The 21,336-nt window shown below is 43.2% G+C and overlaps 1 protein-coding gene across 4 annotated transcripts in view; it reads left to right on the top strand.

Moving 5' to 3' along the window:
• The window catches only part of COLEC11 (collectin subfamily member 11), a 65,243-nt gene that overhangs the window by 30,661 nt on the left and 13,246 nt on the right, over positions 1 to 21,336 (top strand). For 2 of the 4 annotated variants that reach the window (XM_090032626.1, XM_090032597.1), the window contains exons 2-4: positions 1,689 to 1,891; positions 2,350 to 2,505; positions 9,504 to 9,575. In XM_090032626.1, coding sequence (XP_089888752.1) covers positions 2,376 to 2,505; positions 9,504 to 9,575 — 202 coding nt within the window. In that variant the 5' untranslated portion in view covers positions 1,689 to 1,891; positions 2,350 to 2,375. The remainder of the gene's footprint in view (positions 1 to 1,688; positions 1,892 to 2,349; positions 2,506 to 9,503; positions 9,576 to 21,336) is intronic. The other 2 variants (XM_090032608.1, XM_090032619.1) reach the window with 2 other exon arrangements.

The following is a 21,336-nucleotide window of genomic DNA, read 5'->3' as shown; positions in this document are numbered from 1 at the left end:
CAAAACCTGCCCAAGAAGCTGGCTAAACACTGAAGCAGCCAGCCCATGCAGAGCTCTGTGCTATTGTGACTATGCTGCTGGCAGCACTCAAGCTAGTTAGTTTGTCTATGTGTATGCAAACTGTGTTCACAGCAATTACTGCAGTACAGTTAGTTACAGCTTTCCAATGGCAAGAAGGTCTTGTCCATTGTTTAAAACATTTGTTCAGTTCAGCTTTTTGTGTGTCAGTGTTGCCCACATATGATTAAGGCTAATTCCACTGCAGCCTTGGTTACCCTGTGAGTGGGAAGATAGAGATTGTTGTAAATACTATTTACCATTTTGCAGTCTGTTAAAAGAGACACTTATTAATACCTTTGGTGTTTACTATAGTCCTTAGTCCAAGTGTTTGCGTTATAATCTGCCCTACTTAAGGCAGGGAGTAAGGACATCCCTAGTTTAGGCTTATAATTATTATATTTTTATACATATAGTTGACTTCAGGGAAGGAGCCTGACTAGTACCTATAGGAGTGAAAGCCTTTCTGTACGAGTACAGCCCAGGCAGCCTTGGAGGAAGTTCTTCTAGCCACATACATCAAGATGTTTTTGGGCCCCCAAATAAGGGACCACACTGCAACTCCAAGAACTCCAAGAATCCAGATTCAGACCCTGATTCTCCTTTGCTCCATCAGGAGACTAAGCTATGCCAGCAATTTTCCTTAAGCAGTTTTCATTCCTTCCCGCCTCCCAAACCAGCTCAGTTTTACTATTCAATGAGTTTCAAAGAGGAACTCAGCTCGCTTTCCACCTCTAGCCTCCAGCTCCCTGATCTCTCCTTTGCCTTGGGAAGAGGAATAGAGGACTGCTGCCAGCTGTCCTCCTCTCCTAGGATACAATGACCTTTGGTCTGGAGTATGCCCCCTTACTCCTCTAGAAGTGTAGCTGATTTTACAGTCTGACTGTTCATGCTGTGAGGATAATCAAGACTCCATGCTCGTTCAGTATTTATCCTAGCTGCTGAAATCTCTGGCAAACATGCCAGTTCAGATGCTGGGATTTATGACATGGATTACATCTGTAACTGGATTGAGGCCACCTGCTCATTTCCTCTAGGCTGTTGAGGATAGCTGTCAGACAATGTGGATTTTCAATTAGTACCAGACTTGGCTCAGGGTAGCATCAATGGCAGGGGATGAAAGGTGTCGTGTTCAATTACCAATCTTCTGAGCTAGCCACATGGTACCATATGAATCTGCTCACTCTAGACACAAACCTTCATGTGTCTGTGCATTTGCTACACAGAAGAACATATGCTGGTGACCAGAGGTATAACAAATGTTTTTTGTACCCTGGACAGTGGTGGCAGACAGGCTGGCAGTGGCAATGACTAAAAATCTTGTGTCCTCTCTAGTCAGTGTCTGACACTGGTGCTCTGCTTGCCCACTCCTAGTTACACTATTGTTTGTGACAGACATCTTCTCTATCTCTTGCAGCTCTGACCTGGCTCGCTTTCTCTCCCTTTTTAAAAGTCCTCCTAATGTAGTATTGGTGAAAGAAAGAGAAGGAGGTTTGCAGAATGTTTTCCTTTCCTCAAAAATATTTTTGCAGACCTCCTGTAGATCAGGTTTTGGTGGCCCACTTGGTCCAACTCTGTTTTGGAGTTGTTTTCCCTACAACATAATAAATAAAACGCCCTTTCACTGACAGGTTTACCAGGACATGAGATTCTATGAGTCAAGTCTTTTTCCAAAGATGTTATTCATCTGTTCAGGCAGAGCTCACCAGGATTTACTAAGGACTCTGGTGTGTCTTCACTACCTGGTGCAAGTGTCTTTCAAGGCTATTTTGGATAAGGACTCCTCCATCAAGCCCTGTACGGATACCAGTTGCAGTTAGCGGATCTGCAAAAGGTAAAATTCAAGGCTATTTAAGCAGTTCTCGTCTTCTCAACTGAGTCTGCATTCTCCTATCCTGGGAGGTCAACTTAGATATTTGCATCTTTCCTTGTACTGCATTTCCTCCTTCAAACTTTATGATACGTAGGTTTTCTAAACTATTCTAACAGCATTCACAGATTGGTGAAACTTATTTTCTGTTTTCCTTATCAACAGCCTTGTTAAATATTTTTTTAGTCCCTTCCATTTTCTCTGACTTGCTTTCTGAACTTTATCTCAACAAATCTAGAACAGCCTATTGTACCGTGCAATGTATATACTATTGAATTGGGTATACAACCTGTATATTTTTTCATGCTGCTAAGGGTATGATATGTACAAATATATTGCTGTTATGGTATCATGCTGTATACCCTCAGAAACTGTTGAAGGCCTCTGGAATTCTTATGATGTTTATTCATTCTTTTGTTTAGGAGTCAGTGACCTGTAAGAGCTCATTATGAAGAGAGATCTGGTTTTCTTGGTGACTCTAATTAGCTTTGCCTTCCTGTCACTGCTAAGATCTGGATATCCTCAACACATTGCAGAAGAGTCCTGCTCTGTTCAGATTCTTGTTCCAGGCCTCAAAGGTAAAGTGTCAATCTTTTCCTCTGCCCACATAGTTGTCCCCTCTTTCTTACCAGCAAATTTTGGCCAATTTCCAGCAGAGAATAAGACCTTGGTACAATGCACAACTGCCTTCTAAACATAGTTATGGTTAAACACAGTTTGTTACCATTACAGTATCATAGCTGACAAGTTGTAGGCCTACTTCTATAAAGTAGTTGTTACTCAGATGAGTGGGCTGGTTGATTTTGAGGGTTTATATTCATGAGTAATGCTTGGCATAAATGAAGATTGCAAATAGCTTATATGTTGTGTCTGTTCTAAAACCATTTTACAGGTCTTCTTTGTCTCTCTCAAAAGGATTACTTGGAAGTTGTCTGTATTTTCTGGTCTGCTGTACACATTTTTGGGGGCTGAACTCTGAGAAACACTAAGCACTTACAGTTCCCATTGAAATAGCTGCTCTGTGACTCTCAAAATCTAGCTGTATAAATTATACAAATAATATGCTCACTATTTTTTCTTTAGACATTTCCATATTGTTTAACAAAGATGGCATGACAAAAATACTAATTTAATCCTACAAAAGAATACACTTCTTTTGAAAGAAATTAATGTTCTGAAGAAATAGTCTCTATACTTCTCAAAACTTATATATTTCATGACAAATATTGGAGGGGTGCAATCTCCACCCCAGAGTGCTGGGGGAATTAGCTGAGGTCACTGCGGGACCCCTGGCACGGCTTTACGAGCACTCGTGGTGCTCTGGCATGGTGCCAAAGGACTGGAAAAGGGCCAATGAGGTTCCCATTTTCAACAAAGGGAGGAAGGAGGACCCGGGAAGCTATAGACAAGTTAGTCTTAGCTTGATCCTGGGTAAGCTTTTTGAGAGAATTATCCTGGCACATGTCCACAAGGGGCCATGGGGGAGGTTATGCTTAGGGGCAACCAACATGAGTTCATTAGCGGCAGGTCCTGTCAGATCAACCTGGTGGCCTTCTATGACCAGGTCACAAAATCCTTAGATGCAGGGGTAGCAGTGGACGCAGTCTTTCTGGACTTTAGGAAGGCCTTCGACACTGTCTTTCACCCCATTCTCATTAAAAAACTAGGGGACTGTGGTGTCGACACCTACACAGTCAAATGGGTCACTAGCTGGCTGGAGGGCTGCACCCAGAGAGTGGTGGTGGATGGGTCATTTTCGACCTGGAGGGATGTGGGCAGTGGGGTCCCCCAGGCCTCGGTCCTCGGGCCCGCACTGTTCAACATCTTCATCAGCGACTTGGACAAGGGGGTAAAAAGCACCCTGCTCAAATTCACAGGGGGAAGTGGGCATGCTAGAAGGGAGGAATAGGCTACAATCAGACCTAGACAAGTTACAGGGGTGGGTGGATGAGAACAGGATGGGTTTCAACACTGACAAGTGCAAGGTGCCTCACCTGGGGAGGAAGAACCAGCAGCACACCTACAGGCTGGGGAACTCCCTTCTCATTAGTACAGAGGCAGAAAAGTATCTTGGAGTCATCATTGATGCCAAAATGAACATAGGCCGACAGCGTGGGGACATGGTCAGGACCATACCTTGTCATGCATCCACAGGTGCATCTCAAGCAGGTCCAAGGAGGTGATCCTCCCCCTCTATGCGGCACTGGTCAGGCCGCAGCTGGAGTACTGCGTCCAGTTCTGGGCGCCACACTTCAGGAGGGATGTGGACAAAATGGAGAGGATCCAGAGGAGGGTCACTCGCATGATCGGGGGCAGCAGGGCAGGCCCTACGAGGAGAGGCTGCGGGACCTGAATCTGTTCAGCCTCCACAAGAGAAGGCTGAGGGAAGATCTAGTGGCCTGTTACAAACTAGTCAGGGGGGATCAGCAGGCATTGTGGGAGTCCCTGTTCCCCCGAGCACCGCCAGGAGTGACCAGGAATAATGGTCACAAGCTGGCAGAGGGTAGGTTTAGGTTAGATATCAGGAGGCGCTACTTCACGGTCAGGGCGGCTAGGATCTGGAACCAACTTCCAAGAGAAGTGGTGCTGGCTCCTACCCTGGGGGTGTTTAAGAGGAGGTTAGATGAACACCTTGCTGGGGTCGTTTGACCCCAGTACTCTTTCCTGCCATGGCAGGGGGTGGGACTTGATGATCTGCTCAGGTCCCTTCTGACCCTAGAAACTATGAAAATATAAACTATGAAATTCTATCCCCATTGGAATCAATATTAAAATGTACAGTGACTCCAGCAGGGTCATGATTTAGCCTGATTTATGCCTGTACCATTACAAAGAACTACATATGGCAAAAGCCAAGGACAAGGAACAGTTAACAAACCACCAGTTCCTAAGCAATCATAACACTTGTATTATTTAACAACTGTGCAGTTTTTTCTGGTGGCTGCATATGCTTGAGTTTTAAATATCATTCACTGGCAAGATGGCCGTGCCCAGCATTAAGTCCAGTAATAAAAACCTTTAATTTTACTGTAGACTTGAGTAATTTTTTAACCTGATGAACTTTCAGCTCCTGACTTAGTTCAACTGCTGAACTGAAAAGGCAAAATATTCTTTTTCTCTGAAATCTTAATCACACATGTTAAAATGGAGGATGTGAAGTGAAAAAGGAGAGAAATGTTTGTTTAATGCATTCAGGTAATGTGTGGATTGCCTGTCTGAGCCTTGAATTATTTCATATTTCCCCTTCTTTGGCCATCTTTAACATCAGTACCACACACACAACATTACTATTAAATTAAATATTGCATTGCATCGCCTAGAATAATTGATTGCTGGACCACAGGACTGAGGGCCAAAAACTTTTAGCTCTGATGTTGGCTCCCCCCCTGTGGCACTATTCATGTTCCTGAACCTTTTTGTATCATTTTCCCCATGTAGGTAATCTGTCAAATATAACATTACCTATTACTGTTGTTTCCAGGTAGAATTTTTGTTGTATAACAAGACCCAATAATAAACCTGTCTCCTTTTGCTATAGGGCAATCTGGAGTATAGAGCCACAAAACAATGAGAGACTGAAAACCAGAATATGTTAGTGCTTTCACTTCTCTTAATTAAAAGTAGTCATCATGGTGGCAAGGGAGATTGATGCACAGATTTAGCAAAACACAAAATGGCTAGCTAAGGTCTTAGTAATATAAAATCTCTCAAAAGCCATCAGTGCTTAAGCTGAACTGTCAGGAGGAATGGCTGGCTCAGAGGATTGGTAATGAGCTACAGAGCCTGTCATCTCTTGGCGCATATCCAGCCCATGTCAGTAACGTCCAAGTTTTGCTCTAAACTGAGCGTATGTGTGGCTGTATGCCCAAAACTCAGCTCCCATGTGGAGCTGTGCTTCACACAAACAGCTTTTAGATTTGCCATAGGTCCTCCTTTGCTGAACTGCCAATGAAGTTTCTGGCCATGGTGGAGCAAAGCCTTACATAGTAGAGCCCAGCACAGCCGTCTGGGGTCTAGTAACCTCTTCTTCCTGTTTCTTCCTGGAAATTTATGTGGAGGAGATTAGGAGTGGGGATGAAGTTTACGGGAAACAAAGGAATCTCTTGGAAATGGAGTCCCAGGGAAAGGCAGGCAAAGAAGTGGGAGAATGGGGATGTCCTTGGACAGTCATTCTCAGTTAGGGTGATGTTGCCTTTGAAAGGTGCTGTTAGGACAGAGGCGATAAGCGATAGGCATGTGCAAAACAGACTACATTTGATTTGGATTTGGCTTGAATCAGGGACAGTGATTTGATTTGTTGATTTGGATCACTGTCCCAAATTGATTTGGCTGAATCCAAATCTGAATTCAGTGCTGATTCAGAGAATCAGTGATTCGGTCACAGCTTTACATTTTTTTTCTACACACTTGGAGGTACCAGTTGTGGCTCGTGAATGCTGTGAGGCTGGGGCAGATGGAGCGTTCTGCAGGAGTGTGGGGACCACCCCCTCGCATGCTTAGCAGCAAACCCGGAAGTGGACTGGACGTACTTCTGGTCCACTTCCAGATCCATTGCCAAGAAGGCAGGGACTCCCCACCCCCGTGACCCCGCTGCTCTGCAATCAGCCACGGGGGGACCCCCAGACCCAGGAGGGACCAGTCTTGCATTTGCAAGCTTGTCTAATTCTGTCTCAACCATGCAGTTGCTTCAATAAAAGTTACCACCCTAAAAAATTCTTGCCTCTCTGAATAGTCTTAATGATACATAATATACAAAAAGATATATAATGATATATAATACACCAATGCTATATAATACACAAAAACAGTTGGTATGACATAAATATAAACTTATAATAGTCTTCTATTTCCTTACATGCTTAATAGCTCTTCTTATACATAGGGCACATGGATATTGAAAACCACTCCTAGCTAAAAAACAATAGTGATAGGCTTTGTCAGGGATTGGTAACCTCCAACACATGTGCCAGATCATGGCACATGAGGCTTCTTTGCTCAGCACACTACAGTTGGCCTGGGATCTGGGCAGGCAGGGAATAAACTCCCTCCAGAGGTGGTGCAATCACCTGGAAATCTTCAAGAGGACAGTCACCTCGCTGGGCTCACCTGACCCCAGTTGTCTTTCCTGCCTAGTGCAGGTGGGCTGGACCCCATAATCTTGCATGGTCCCTTCCAGCCCCTTACAATCTATGAATCTGAGTCACTTGCCTGTGCCATGCAGTAGTTTTCATAATGGTTGTATTTACAGACATGGTTGGAAAAAGAAAAGATGTCACCTTTTGGTGTGCAACATTACCTAGCGCACGTGACAGTACTGGCTGCCAAATGAGTCGACTCTGTGACTTTGGGTCATGTCACATTTTGCATGTATTCAAAGTGCAAGCAATTACATGTTAAAGCAGGAAGACACAAGCTAAGTGTGCTTGTATCATAGCAAAATTCTGACTTTTTGGGTGAGGAGTATCTCCAGATCATACAAGAAACACATGTTCAATTCTCATCACGCTGCTCCATGGGAATAATATAAGCAGTATGCAGTCCTTATTTAGCTGTGACATCAGCCAGGTGGGATGAGGAAAGCCACACATGGCAGGAGGACAGATTCTGGGTCTCTCGCTTGTAGGGTTTCTAAAGGGTCAAGTTGCAAACTGGGTGCCCACAGCCCACTGATTGCTGGTCCCAACTCTAGCACTGCATGAGGGCTGGTTCAGGATTTTGGTGGTGCTGGGGCTGGGATCAATAATTGGTGTAGAACTGACAATCAGAAAAATTTACCTTGTGACTGCTTAGAACATGCTCTAACTCTAATACCACGCAGATTTAACACCTGCTAAAAATGATCCCTCAGGGGGCTGGACTAGATGACTTATGGAGTTTCCTTCCAGCTTTACTTCTCTATGATTTTATGATAATTGTGTCCATCATGACAAAGCTCTTTGACTATAAGAGGCAGATCTTGTCTCAAATAATGTGTGAAATAAAGGCAAGAAATTAGGAAGTGGGGAGAAATGTAGAAGTACCTTCTCTTGCAGACAGTCAGGCAGGTAGCTGGTAAAAGAAGCAATAGTTGAACTCAAGTTATGCATCACTGCAGAAGTACTATAGCATACAGACACCTGACCTGGAATTAACCAAGTGAGCTGGAAGCAGTCTGTGTTAGGTGCTGACTTTGCATTTGCTATTGTTTTCTTGTTTGTTTCCTATTTGTGGTTTTTTTCTTTTTTTTAACAGAAGTTTTTGGTTTTGCAGGTATGGCTTTGTAACTCCCTCATCAAGCTGCCAAATTATTTAGTTGGTACAGATATATAGATTACATATTAAAGAGCAAAATATAATAGCTGAGGTGCCATGCATCCACATATAACTAGCTAAAGAAACCTAGATAGCCAGCACGTATGGAAGTTGCCATTTAAATGGATGAGGATGAAAACCATGTCTTGAGATTCATGAATACCGGTACAACAGATAGTAGTTCAAACTAAAGAAATTCAGAAGTCTGTTGAATCACTGAGATGAAGATTAAGGATTTTCCTCCTGTAGAAAAGTTTAACATACTTAGTCAGTAAAGCATTACAGAACATGCCCAAGTCCCAAGAAGTTTCTTGGTTCTTAAAGATGCTATTAGGTTCTTTACTGAACATGGTTACATATGTGAAAATGTTTTGCTGAAATGTGCATACCCTGCCACCCCTTATTCCTATCATTGTCCCCCACCCCATGATGCCCCTGCTGCCAGTCCCTCTACCTACTCAGCTTCCTCCTCTTCATTACCTTCTTTTCTGCCCTGGTCCCTCCAGCCCTGACCCAGCCCAGCTGGGAGCTGCTGCCACTTCTCCCTGGCTGGGCTGGGACCCGGTGGGGCTACTGCTGCTTTGATCTAGAGCAGTTGCAGCAGAAGATAAGGGGGAGGGGGCAGGGAGGGGAGCAAAACGTGAGGGGGGCAGGCTGCAGGTGGAAGGCTAGGGGGCAGGCTGTGGTAGAGGCAGGGAATGTGGGAGTGGGCACAGACATGGGTGCAAGGGGAAGGGAGGCTCATGAAAACGGGGTCTATGGTGGGGGACAGGCAACAGGGGAATCATTTTAAATTCAAAGTAATCTTGGATTCAAATAAAGATGGTAGGATTGATGGGGCCGATTGACAAAGCTTGGGCCCAACCGTCAACCTTATTTGCATAATATAATAATAGATTCATAGAAAAGTAGGGCTGGAAGGGACCTCTAGAGATCATTTAGTCCAAACCCCTGCCTGAGGCAGGATCATCCCTATTCAAATCGTCCCATTGTCTAACCTATTACTAAAACTACAACATCAAGCTTTCACAAAACTGAACTTGCCACAAGTAAATCAGGGGGACAACAGTGTTTTTCATGTAGCAATTTAAAAAAAGGGTGTCACATAGGGTCAAAAACCTTTTTTTTTCTTAATGTATATGGGTTTTTTTTTTTCCAATGGAAGAACAGAATGGAGGTATTGGAATGATTTACAGTCTTGGCAATTCAGACTGAGACACTTCCTGGGAGTGGTGGCTCAATATGTTTTTCCCCTCTTTGTCATTCTTTCCTTTTATATTAATAGGGGAGGCTGGAGAAAAGGGAGAAAAAGGTGCTCCAGGGAGGCCAGGAAGAGTTGGACCTTCAGGAGAAAAAGGTAATTCCATTAAAAAGGATGACTATAGGAGTCATTCCTGACAGAAAGCTACCATTCTGGGTTTTTTTCTGAGGGTGGATGTTCAGCATCCTGTCTTTGATGGAATGCTAAGGCTTGTGGGGCATTTCCCAGTGCTTCACATGCTCCATTACAGCTACTACCTTTCTGGTCCAAGAGACTAATTTCAAACCCCTTATTGCAATTTCTTGATTTGCCAGCGAGGACGATCTGCCTGACCCTGTCCTAATTCCTGCTGCCTACACAGTACCAGCTGCCTATTAGTGTGAGACATTAGCATTAGATCACAAGGCCTAATTTTCAGACTTGGGTCTCTGCTTCTGTCTGCACATATGTATGTACATGAACTTCTAGTAGCTCTAAGTACAGGCTTTCGAAAGTCACAGGAAAAAAGAAAAGCATTTCAGCACTTGCTGTGTGACTTCAAGTGAGTCAGTCATGCCCTGTGTGACACTTTGGCTACCTGTAAAAGCATTATTCAAATACTTGCGGTAACAACTTTGAAGAATTGTTGCAATTGTCATAAAAAGACAGTTTGCAAGGGGCTTTGAGATCATTGGATGGATGGAGGTTTAGAAGCCTATAATTATTAGAGCTGAGAGAAGTTTGCAAATTCTTACATTTCAGTATCTGTCTTCAGACTGAAACAGTGAAAACTGAAAAATCAAAAGTTTGCTTGGAATACAAATTCTGACCAAAAATTCATTGAGATAGGACAACATTTTAACATTTTGATTGAAAAGAAACATTTTGACATTCTGGGAATAAAAACAAGTTTAGTTTTGGTTTACTGAATTGAGCTTAAATACTTCATTTTGAGACAATTCCAACATTAAACCTGCATTTCTTGATCATATAAAAATCATCAGATAAATACAACACAAGAGAAATGCTCTTCTCATTGTGTTTCTGACTTGAATAGGAGGAATTACTGGATATCTCTGTCTGGGAACTCGGCTCTTGTGATGTTTTCAGTCAATTTTGTTAAGCCAAAAAGTGATAAAACCTTCAATAACTTGTTGAAAATGAACTGAAATTCTGAGCTTTTGATGTTTCCCTGGACCTTGATTAGGATCAATACATATTTATTCCCTCATTTCTTCTGTTTATTCTGCAGCTAAATTATGATGTGTAGAATATCAGCAAGTCATAAAGCATTGGGTGGAATTTAGATAAAATATAGATGAGAAGAATAATTTTAATGAAGCAGCCAAACTGATTTATATTATAGTATGTATTACATAATACATGTTGTGCCATATAAGCAAAAGTAAAATACTATAAGAGATCCGGTGATGATTACATGTTTCGTATCAAATCTTGCCTTTGAATACATGTGAGCTTCTCCACTGAAGTTCTGGGACCCCTGAACACCTGAGGAAGAATTAGCCCTCAGATTTAGCCTAACGGTAATGTTGTATAGGAGATTAGTTTCTTTAGGGAATTAACTTCTTTAGGGAACTCTTTAGGGACTGGAGTTACAATGTTACATCTGTCTGTACCATTAGTTTTACAAGCATTTGAACTGCATGGACTGGATCTTGGTTTTATTATTTTGCTCATAGGCATATTGGATAAGTTTCTTCAAGATATTATAGAGCAACTGGAACCTGCAAAATACTGACTCTGGCCTTAATCTGTGGAGCACTTTACCATGTAACATTAAGCAGATGAAATTTTATTAATTATGCCAGACTGAGGCCAGAGTCCTCACCATCTTGCAGAATCATGGTCTAAACAAGATAATAACTCCGTAGATATTGTAATATTACTTTCCATTAATATGAAATCCTTTACATTTCTGATTTAATATTAACATGACTTTACCACTCACTAGCTGCTGCTGGCAGATTTCTGTACAAAAACCCTGATGAAAGCTGTCTACTGTTGATGGTAATACATTTAAGATGTTATACATTTTGAACCAGACATTCAAACTGGATAGCTGATTCAGACTCTTTTCCCTGTTCTGCTTTAACACGATGGGAATTTGAAGAGATCTGTTAGCCTTCCTTTTGGCAAAATATATTTGAAAAGGTTTTTTATGCTGTAATAATTTGACACATACATATCATCTATAATTTTACTACCTTCATCTAGTAATTCTTTTGTTCCACTGAAAAATATTTTAAATAATTGTTTTCCTGCCAACTATAGATTTTTCTCTGATGTTTTAGCTTCTTATACCAATGTTCTAACCTTTACAGCTGGATATTAATTGCTACTCATTTCTCATATTTCCTTTTGTTATAAGTAGCTCTATATTTCTAGTTGCTTCATCACTGAACAAGTGATGCATTTTATCCAAAATTTTAATCTTTTTTGGGTGTAAAATGATGACTTTTGGGTCATTTAATAAACTCTTAAAGAATTTATTAGACCAAAGTCTTTTAACAACACCATTTAAAAATGAAAGAGGAGCTCATTTTTTCCTCCAGTTTATTTTGGCAGTCTACAACAATTTCTTTTCCTGGACTTTGATAGTTAACATAGTGATCCAGATACACTTATGATCCCCTGGTCCTGTTATCAGTAACTCTAAAAAGTAATGGGAACTTCAGTGTGCCTAATTTTCAGTCATATTTTTCTAACGGTTTTTCTCTTGTTACTTTTTGTTCATAATTTTTCTCAGGTTTGAGAAATTAGCTCTTTTGAAACTCCAAGTGTATGTATCGCTAGTTGGGACTATTTCTGTTAGTTCCTATCGGAAGTATCAAGGTCAGGATCACTATTCTTTAGGCAACCATCAGTTTTCAGGATGGTGAACATGTAATTATTTATCATAATGAATTTCAAGATAGTTACTTTGTATTGGGTATAATTATCTTTTGTTTTGCAAAATTATGGTGTATAATTCTTAGAAACTTAGATGTTTTATTCCTGGGTGCATGAGACAGCTCACATGTCTTCCAAACTAAAGCACTTTTTAACAACACAATTTAAATATAGGTGTTTAAGGAGTAACTCTTCTTGTTATCCCACTTGAATGAGAAGTCTACAGCATATCCTCACCAATTCTTCCTTCTGGGCTTTGATAGTTAATGGAGTGATCTACATGTACTCATGGTCTTCTGGTTCTGAGTGATGATCAGTAACTCTAAAAATATAATGGTGTCTTCAGTGTAGAGTGCCACTTCTCTAGTATCTTCATCATACGCTCAGTAAACAGGTTGAAAGAAATATTTTCTTGTTCCAGTCATTGAAATCATTTCACTGGCTTTCAGTAACACTTATTCTTTTTACCAATAAGAATTTATAGTGCTTCTTGCTTGTTGTCAGATAGCTAGTTTGGTGTATGTAAAAATGTGAATACATGTCTGCTCATTACATTTTTGTCACAGTTGTTCAATTTATTGGTAACATGTTGAACTGAGTTTATACCACTGTTGCTTTTTTGCACCTTCTCCTGGCATTGATGGTTTGAGCATGTTCCTGGCAAATACAGCTTGTCTCCAACAAGATTATAGAAATGTTGCACAGAACTAAAACCAACTCATTGTACAACCAACACTTGTTCATTCCCGTACTTTAGCTCCTTTTTAAGATTCCTGGCTTTCTATAGTTGGTTCCAATGTCTAATACCTTCAGTTGAGACTTGAGTTCAAAATCCCATTCAATCTTGGAGTTCTATGCCAAATTTTTGCTTCAGAAAGACAAGTTAAGACAATGCCAGACTGCAGCCAGCAAGGCCAGCCATACCTTGTCATGCATCCAAAGGTGCATCTGAAGCTGGTCCAGAGAGGTGATCCTCCCCCTCTATACAACTTTGGTCAGGCTGCAGTTGGAGTACTGCGTCCAGTACTGGGCACCTCACTTCAAAAGTGATGTGGCCAGCCTGGAGAGGGTTCAGAGGAGGGCCACCTGCTTGGTGAGAGGGCAGCAGGACAGGCCCTATGAGGAGAGACTGAGGCACTTGTTCAGCCTCAGCAAGAGGAGGCTGAGGGGGGACCTGGTGGCTGCCTACAAACTCATCAGGGGAGATCAACAGCAAATAGGTAGAGCCCTTTTCTCCCCAGCATCACCTGGGGTGACAAGGAACAATGGTGACAAGCTGATGGAGAATAGGTTTAGGTTATAGATCAGGAGGCAATATTTTACAGTTAGGGTGGCTAAAATCTGGATCCAGCTTTCCAGGGAAGTGGTCTTCGTCCCTACCTTGGGCAAATTCAAGAGGAGGTTGGATAGTCACTTGTCTGGGGTCTTGTGAACCCAGCAGTCATTGCTGCCTGTGACAGGGGGTCAGGCTAGAAGATCTGTTCAGGTCCTTCCTGACCCTAGCTACTATGAAACTATGAAACTATGACATGGGCCATATATTGTTTCATCTCCTATTCTTGCTAACTTTCCCATGTTTCGTTTGGATAACTATTTTGGCAGTCCTGTGGACTATTAGAAAAGACACCACAGTTGGTCCCAAATCATAATTTGAAAACCATTAAGGTTCTATTAACTATTAAGTGTAATTTCTCTTTAAATTGATTGTCCCATGCCGAGGATCTCAAAGAAAGAGAAAAAGACTATTTCATGGGTAGCTTAAATGGTTATCCCAGTGGTAGATTCAATCACAAGAAAGAAGGAAATGTAAAACAGGCTTTATGAAGATTCCAGTTTGCTATCAGCCAGTGCCTGTTTCTGTGAGAGTATAACAAGCAAATTTGAAGAGGAACACTTCAGAAGCAAATTAATCTGAGCAGTTCTAATGAGCACAGGATAATTAATATATGTGTTTCCTGGCTTTGAGATAACAAACTTTTATTTCTCAGTAGAACACATAGGCTTTACTAGATATTGATAAGTAGTCTGTCCTCTGCATTGTTTACAAAAAAGGACATGGAGTCTTGTTTATACATCATGTGATATCTATCGACTAAATACATGTCTGCTTCATTTCAGATACAGCTGCTTGGAATGAAATATTAAAAGTAGTAAGAGCAGCTCTGAGTGTTCAGTCCTCTGGTGTGTTATGTCTTTATCACAACCCCAGATGAAGAAGCCCACTTTCAGATAAGCTTAGTACGGTCAGAGCAGGCTAACGCTTTTTGTTGAACCTGGAGTTCTTGGAAAAGGCTTCTTCTGTATGTTGGATATGAAGAAGACTGCAAGTAGCATGAGTAACTCTCTGAAGTAATAAGCTGAGGCATTAAAGTGTTCATGGAACCTTTAATACTTCCCATGAGCTGAAGCAATTTCAAAGATAGAACTTTTTTCAACTGATTGCACAAGACTGTAGAGATTACTTTTGTTTTTCCACTTGGATAGTATAGAATAGGAGGAAATTGCCTGTAGTCCCCTGTAAGGATTCTTAATGCATTAGTAATTGTAAATATAATTTCTTTTGCAACTTTTGGTCCTCTTCTATAATTGTGCTTGGTGCCTAAGTGCCAAGATAAAAGATAGTTAGGGAATTCTATTGGTGGCTAATGCAGGAATGGCATTGGTTATAGGATTTGTCATATTGAATCACACCAAGGGGCAAGTACTTATTTCCATCAAATACTTCACAGGAATATTCCAGGAATATGGAGTCTGACCTTCCTCTCCACTTCAGTGCATCTACAAATATCTCATTGTGTGAAACTGTCACAAGGGGTGACAAGCATTTCTTCTGATGTATTGGCGATTAGTTTATGTCCTGTTGTATGATGTCTAATTGTATTTTAAGATAAGGATAATGACTAAAAACCATAATGTCAGTCATAGAATTATCCAGACTTAAAAAAAATGGATCCAAAGCCTGTGACTGTCATGGGTATAATTCAGAAGTGGGGAGTCAGGGGTCATAAGCCAGGGGTCCACAATAGTGAGACCCCAGAACAGGGCCAGATTAACCCTTTAGTGGGTCCTAGGCAAACAAACTTGTGAGCCCTGAGCTGGTCAAGACCCTCGTCCCCACCTTGGTGCTGCTGCCCACTGGGAGCAGGGCTCATTTGCTGCTAGGAAGCAGCCACTGTGGCAGTGAGGCTGATGGAGGAGAGGGGAAGGGAAGGGAGGTGGATGGGGCCATTTGTGCCACTGCAGTAGAGGCAACGAATAGGGTCCCCCCAAAGCTCAGGGTCCTAGGTATTGTGCCTAGTTTGCTTATGCTTTAATCTGGCCCTGCCCCAGAAGCCAGAGCCACAATCGAGTCACAAGGCAGAGCAAGGCAGAAGGAGCCCACATAGAAAGACCTACAAATCTCATTGCTGGGACAAGACCCCAGAGGAAGTGGGAGGGTTTTTATAGCCCTCCCATCAAGGGTTAGTGGCTTCTATTGGTTTCCCTGGAGGGAGACCGTGGTCTACCCTCTGGCTTCTCGGGGAGAAGGGCCTGGTGGTAGGAGTTGATCTCCTGCTCACAGTCCCTGATGGCATGCAGTCTCTGGACTGTGGCCTGGAACTCCTCCAGCTGGCATGCCAGAGACCCCAAAAGGGAGCAGACCCCACAAGGGGAGGTGGCCATGCTCCTGGCCACCAGAGCATGAAAAAGGGACAGGCAGCTCCTGCAGCCGAGAGCCAGGGGCTCCGTCTGGGTGGCCATTTCTGAAGTGCCGGGGGGGGGCCTCAGAGCCCGAGGGGACCCTTGGGGTGTGGCGCATGCCCATCCATGTCATGCCACTGGTAGGCTGGCTACAGCTGGGACTGTCTACCTTGGGGGGTTTGCAGGCAGGGTCTTGGGCCCTCTTGCGCACCCTCCTGCACAAACTCCGCACTAACTCACATACTGGCAGACAAGCACACCTGTTTGCGCAGCCTGTTCGCATGGCTCCCTGGGGAGCTGGGTGAAATAGGGGCCTGGGCGAGGCGGGACCTGGCCCGGCTCCACTCAGCTGCCTCCTCCCTCTCACTAAGGGGTTAACCCCCTCCCACCATGGGCCCTGCTTGCCTCTGGCTGTGCTGGGGGTCGGTGGGGGGCTCCGCGGCTGCTGGGAGGTCTCTGGGGGGGGTTTGGGGGAGTGGGGGTGCAGTGGGTTTTCACCGGCGCATCTCCCACCGCTCCAGAGCCTAACTGAATGACCTACAGGGTCACTCAGTTAGGCTGTGAAACAATGTGGTTTACAAGTTTTTTTTCAGTTAAAAACCAACACTCAACGTGTTGTAGATAAGTCCGTTGATGGCTAAGAAGGCTGACCCTACAGCTGACACTCTCTGGCAGGCACCACTGGTGGTGGTTAAAGGGAGGATTGAACTGCAGATTTCTCAGTTTTGTTTCCTTGCTTCTGTTTCTATTTTTTTTCTTCCTTGAGGATGAGAAGGTTTTCCTCAAAGTAAGATGCATCTTCTCTCACAAGGTGTCGCCATGTAGCCCTGTCCCAGGCTAGTTTTTTCCAATTTGTGATGTCAATGCCACACTTCTTAATGTACACCTTGATGGTGTCCTTGATGCTTTTCCTTTGGTCTCTGCATGTTCTTTGTCTTTGGCTGAGTTGGGAGTATAGCAGTTGTTTTGGTAAATGTACCTCAGACATATGCACACAATACCCTGCCCATCGCAGCTGATGTTGAATATTCAGCGCTTCCATACTGGTGGTGTTAGTGTCAGTGAGGACACTGGCATTTGTGTTACAATCTACCCACTTTATGCCCAGGAACTTCTGGAAGTAGCGGTGGTGAAGGTGTTTTAGGCTTTTCAGGTAGTCCCTGTAGGTCACCCAAGCTTCACAGCCACAGGGAAGAATTGGGGATATTACAGTCTTATATAATAGGAGCTTTGAGTTCTTATGTTGTGATCATTGAACACACAATGACATAGTTTTCCAAAGGCAAAGCTGGTAGGGCTGTGTGAAACAGCACCGGTTTGTTTTGACTTCCGTTTCGCCATTTCAAAGGGACAGTGTTTGCTTTTGTTGTTTTGAAGCACCGTTCTGTCTCATTTAGTTGCAACCATTTTGCTGTTTCAATGCTGTTTCAATGCTGTTTTTGACGTATTTCTATGTTTCACCCATAGGTTATAATGGGGAATCATGAAAATGCCTATAACTTTGTCATTTCTTTCCTGATCTGAATGAAAACAATAGGAATGGTAGCCCCTGCTGAGGCCACAAAGCCTGTCAAGTTTCAAGAAGATAGGTTCAGGGGTTTCTGGGAAACTGCACCTCAAACTGTTCAGAGCAAAACTCATGTTACTTTTAGGTTTGAAGGCACGGTGGTGGTGGTGGTGGGGTGAAAACAGCAGGCATAGTAGCCCCTGATGAGGCCACAAAGCATGCCAAGTTTTGAGGAGATAGGTGTAGGGATTTCTGGGAAACTGCACCTCAAGGTGCTCACAAGTAAAACTTGTGTCACATATGTATGTTAAGGCAGAGTGGGGTGAAAACAGCAAGCGTGGTAGCCCCTGCTGAGACCATGAAGGCTGCCAAGTTTCAAAGAGATAGGTTCCAGGGTTTCAAGAAGATAGGTGCATATGTGCTGATGCTGCTGAACTGCTGAAAGACATAGCTCCATAAGCTGACCCCAAGGCACAGAGAAAGCTCAGTTCAAACAATGCTTTTTATGTTGTTTTTCTGTCCCCCTCCTAAAGCACTGGGATTGGAAGAGAGCTGAAGGAAGGATCACAGTCACTGGCCAGCTACATGTGTCAATATCAGAGCAGTGCTTCCCCTTCTTCTCCCTCCCTCTTCTTAGTTTGTTTAGCTGCAAGCAAGCCTGGCTTCGAAACTTGAAACGTTTTGAAACTTTCAAAACATTCAAGTGCCCCTATTTCATGTCAAAGCTGTTTCAAAGCCTTTCATTTTGTTTTGATTCTGCTGTTTTGAGCTCGAAACGTGTTGAAACAACTTTGGAATGAAACACCCGTTGAGATTTTGCACAGCCCTAAAAGCTGGCACATCGGATCCTATGCTAGATCTCCTCATCAGTGTTGGCCTTCTTTGAGAGAGGGCTCCTGAGGTATCAAAGTGTTCAACCTTCTCCACCTCCTGTCCTTCAATGAGGCTCTTTGCTGGGGGAGTTAACTGGCTTGGGGCAGGCTGGTGAAGCACCTTTGTTTTTCCTATGTTAAGGGATACTAGGCACTGGTCTGCTTGAGTGAAGAGGTTAAGGTCTGTTTGTAGGTCCTCCTCAGTACGTGGAATGATGTTGATACACTGCAGGGTGTGCAGGCACCTCATATTTTGTAGGTAGTGCCTTATATTTTGTTATTTCTAATGTGAGTTGTAGTTTAACTGTTGTATATTGTATGTATTTTTACCTGTCTTGTTGAATCCCTTGTTGATACCCGCTCTGTGGTTTGCCAGTATTTATTTGCTGTTCACCTATATTTACTTGTCAGTTATTTGGACTTACCTGTGCTTACCTGTTTCAGATCAGTTACTTATGGTGCTGGGTTCAAGGCCATTGGTGGTGGTATAATTTTCTCGTCACCAATGATAGAATATAGCCGTATATGTAAAGTGTATATATTGTATATATTTATTAATATCACTTTTTGGGTTTTGTGTGTGTGTGTGTGTGTGTGTGTGTGTGTGTGTACATGCATATATTAAAAACCTGTATATAGTTAAGCTATTTTTGTCCTGGCCTGACTCTATACCAAACAGTGGGAACAGGCCAGTATTACATATCCCTCTCACAGCACTCCTGCCTGCCACCCATCCCTTCTGTTTGGAGAGGGGAGCACATACTTGGGTGCACCCGGGTTACATTAGGATGGTGATAAATTTCTCTGGGCAGCCAAACTGATAAAATCTTCCATAGAGCCTCAGAGTTAACAGAGCTTAAGGCTTTGTGTCCTGTCTTTCCTGATTTTTTCCCCCTGCATGCCTGTGCGATACTCTAAAACTCTTCCTGAGCTAATTTTTCCGCTTGTGGACAAATTTCCACATTTGTAGGATTTGTTCTTGAATTTCAACTCACTTGAGTTCACTATTTACTCAGGCTAGCCTCCTGCTGCACTTCCTATTTGTTTCTTTGAATTGGGATAGCTTGCTCCACTGCCTTTTAATATGGCCTCCTTAAGGTACAATCATCTCTCTTTGACTCCTTTTCCTTTAAGACTTGCCTTCCAGGTGATCCTGCCAACCAGTTTCCCGAGTTTGTCCAAGTCTACTTTCCTTAAGTCCAGCATCTTTATTTTCCTTCCTTCCTTTCCTTGGGATCTTGAATTCCATTAGTTTATAGGCACTGTCACCTAATTCCCTTCCACTTTCACATCTTCAGTCAATTCTGTCCTGTTTGCTAGTAGTAAATCAAGAAAAGCTTTCCCCTAGCTGGCTTCTCCAGCATCGTTACCAAATGTTGTCTCAATCACAGTCCGAGAACTTCATGGACTGCCCACATATTGCTCTGTTATGCTCTTCCTTTAAGAAGAAGTCAGTGTTGGTTTTTAACTGAAAAAAACTTGTAAACCACATTGTTTCACAGATTCATAGATTGTAAGGCTGGAGAGGACCTTGGAAGATGATCGGGTCCAGCCCCCTTCACCAAGCAGGAAAGATAACTGGGGGTCAGGTGACCTCAGCAAGGTGACTGTCCAGTCTCCTCTTGAAGATTTCCAGGGTAGGCGATTGCACCACCTCTGGAGGGAGCTTATTCCAGTCTGGACACCCTGACTATGAAGAGTTTTTCCTAATGTTGAGCCTGACTCAATCTTCCAGGAATTTGTAGCCATTACTCCTGGTTTTACCCTTGGGTGCCCTGCTGAACAGTTGCTCACTGAGCACTTGATGTACTCCCCTAGTGTAGTGGTAAGCTGCTACCAGGTCCCCTTTCATAGATTTCATAGATTTCACAGGCATTAGGGCTGGAAGGGACCTCGGAAGATCATCGAGTCCAGCCCCCCTGCCCAAAGGGCAGGAAGTCAGCTGGGGTCATAGGATCCCAGCAAGATAAGCATCCAATTTACTTTTGAAGGTGTTCAGTGTAGGTGCTTGAACCACCTCTGATGGCAGGCCATTCCAGACCTTGGGGGCTCGGACAGTAAAGAAATTCTTCCTTCTGTCCAGCCTGAAACGGTCTTGCAGTAGTTTATAACTATTCGACCTCGTCATCCTTTGGGGCACTCTGGTGAACAAACGTTCCCCCAGATACTGTTCCTCAGGCTGAAGAGTCCCATATCCCTCAGCCTTTCCTCATATGGCTTGCTGTGTAAGACTCTGGTCATATGGGTGGCTCTTCTTTGGACTCTCTCAAGCTTGTCCATATCCTTATTAAAGTGTGGTGCCCAGAACTGGATGCAGTATTTCAGCTGCAGTTTCACCAGTGCTGAATAGAGCCTTGTTGGCTTTGCTGGAGATGCATTGATTGATGCATGCCAGGGTATTATTTGCCCTACTGCCTACAGGGTATTATTTGCCCTACTGCTGGCTCATATTCATATTGTGGTCTATTATTGCCCCCAGGTCCATTTCATTCATGGTGCTAGTCAGTTTGGTGCTATCAAACCTGTAGGTGTGTTGGGGGTTGCTCATCCCGAGGTGGAGCACTTTACATTTCTTGATGCTGAACTTCATCAGATCCCAATCCACCCAACTTGCTAGCCTGCCTAGGTCTGCCTGTATCTGTAGCCTGTTTTCAAGTGTGACCACGCTTCCCCATAACTTGGTGTCATCTGCAAACTTGGCCAGTGAGCTCTTCACCCCCATGTCCAAATTGTTAATAAAGATGTTGAAAAGTAGTGGACCAAGCACTGACTGTCTTGGAGTTAAGCCCACAATCCTCCAATTTTTTCATGAGGACATTGTGGGATACTAGATCAAAGGCTTTTTGGATACTAGCTCAAAGGCCTTTTGGAAGTCAAGGTATACAATGCCAACATGCTCTCTCATGTC

Source organism: Crocodylus siamensis, chromosome 1, assembly GCF_052110815.1.
Source record: "Crocodylus siamensis isolate JL-2025a chromosome 1, ASM5211081v1, whole genome shotgun sequence".
NCBI lineage: Eukaryota > Metazoa > Chordata > Crocodylia > Crocodylidae > Crocodylus > Crocodylus siamensis.
The sequence above is the reverse complement of the archived record's forward strand: the minus strand, read 5'-3'. Positions and strand labels throughout refer to the sequence as shown.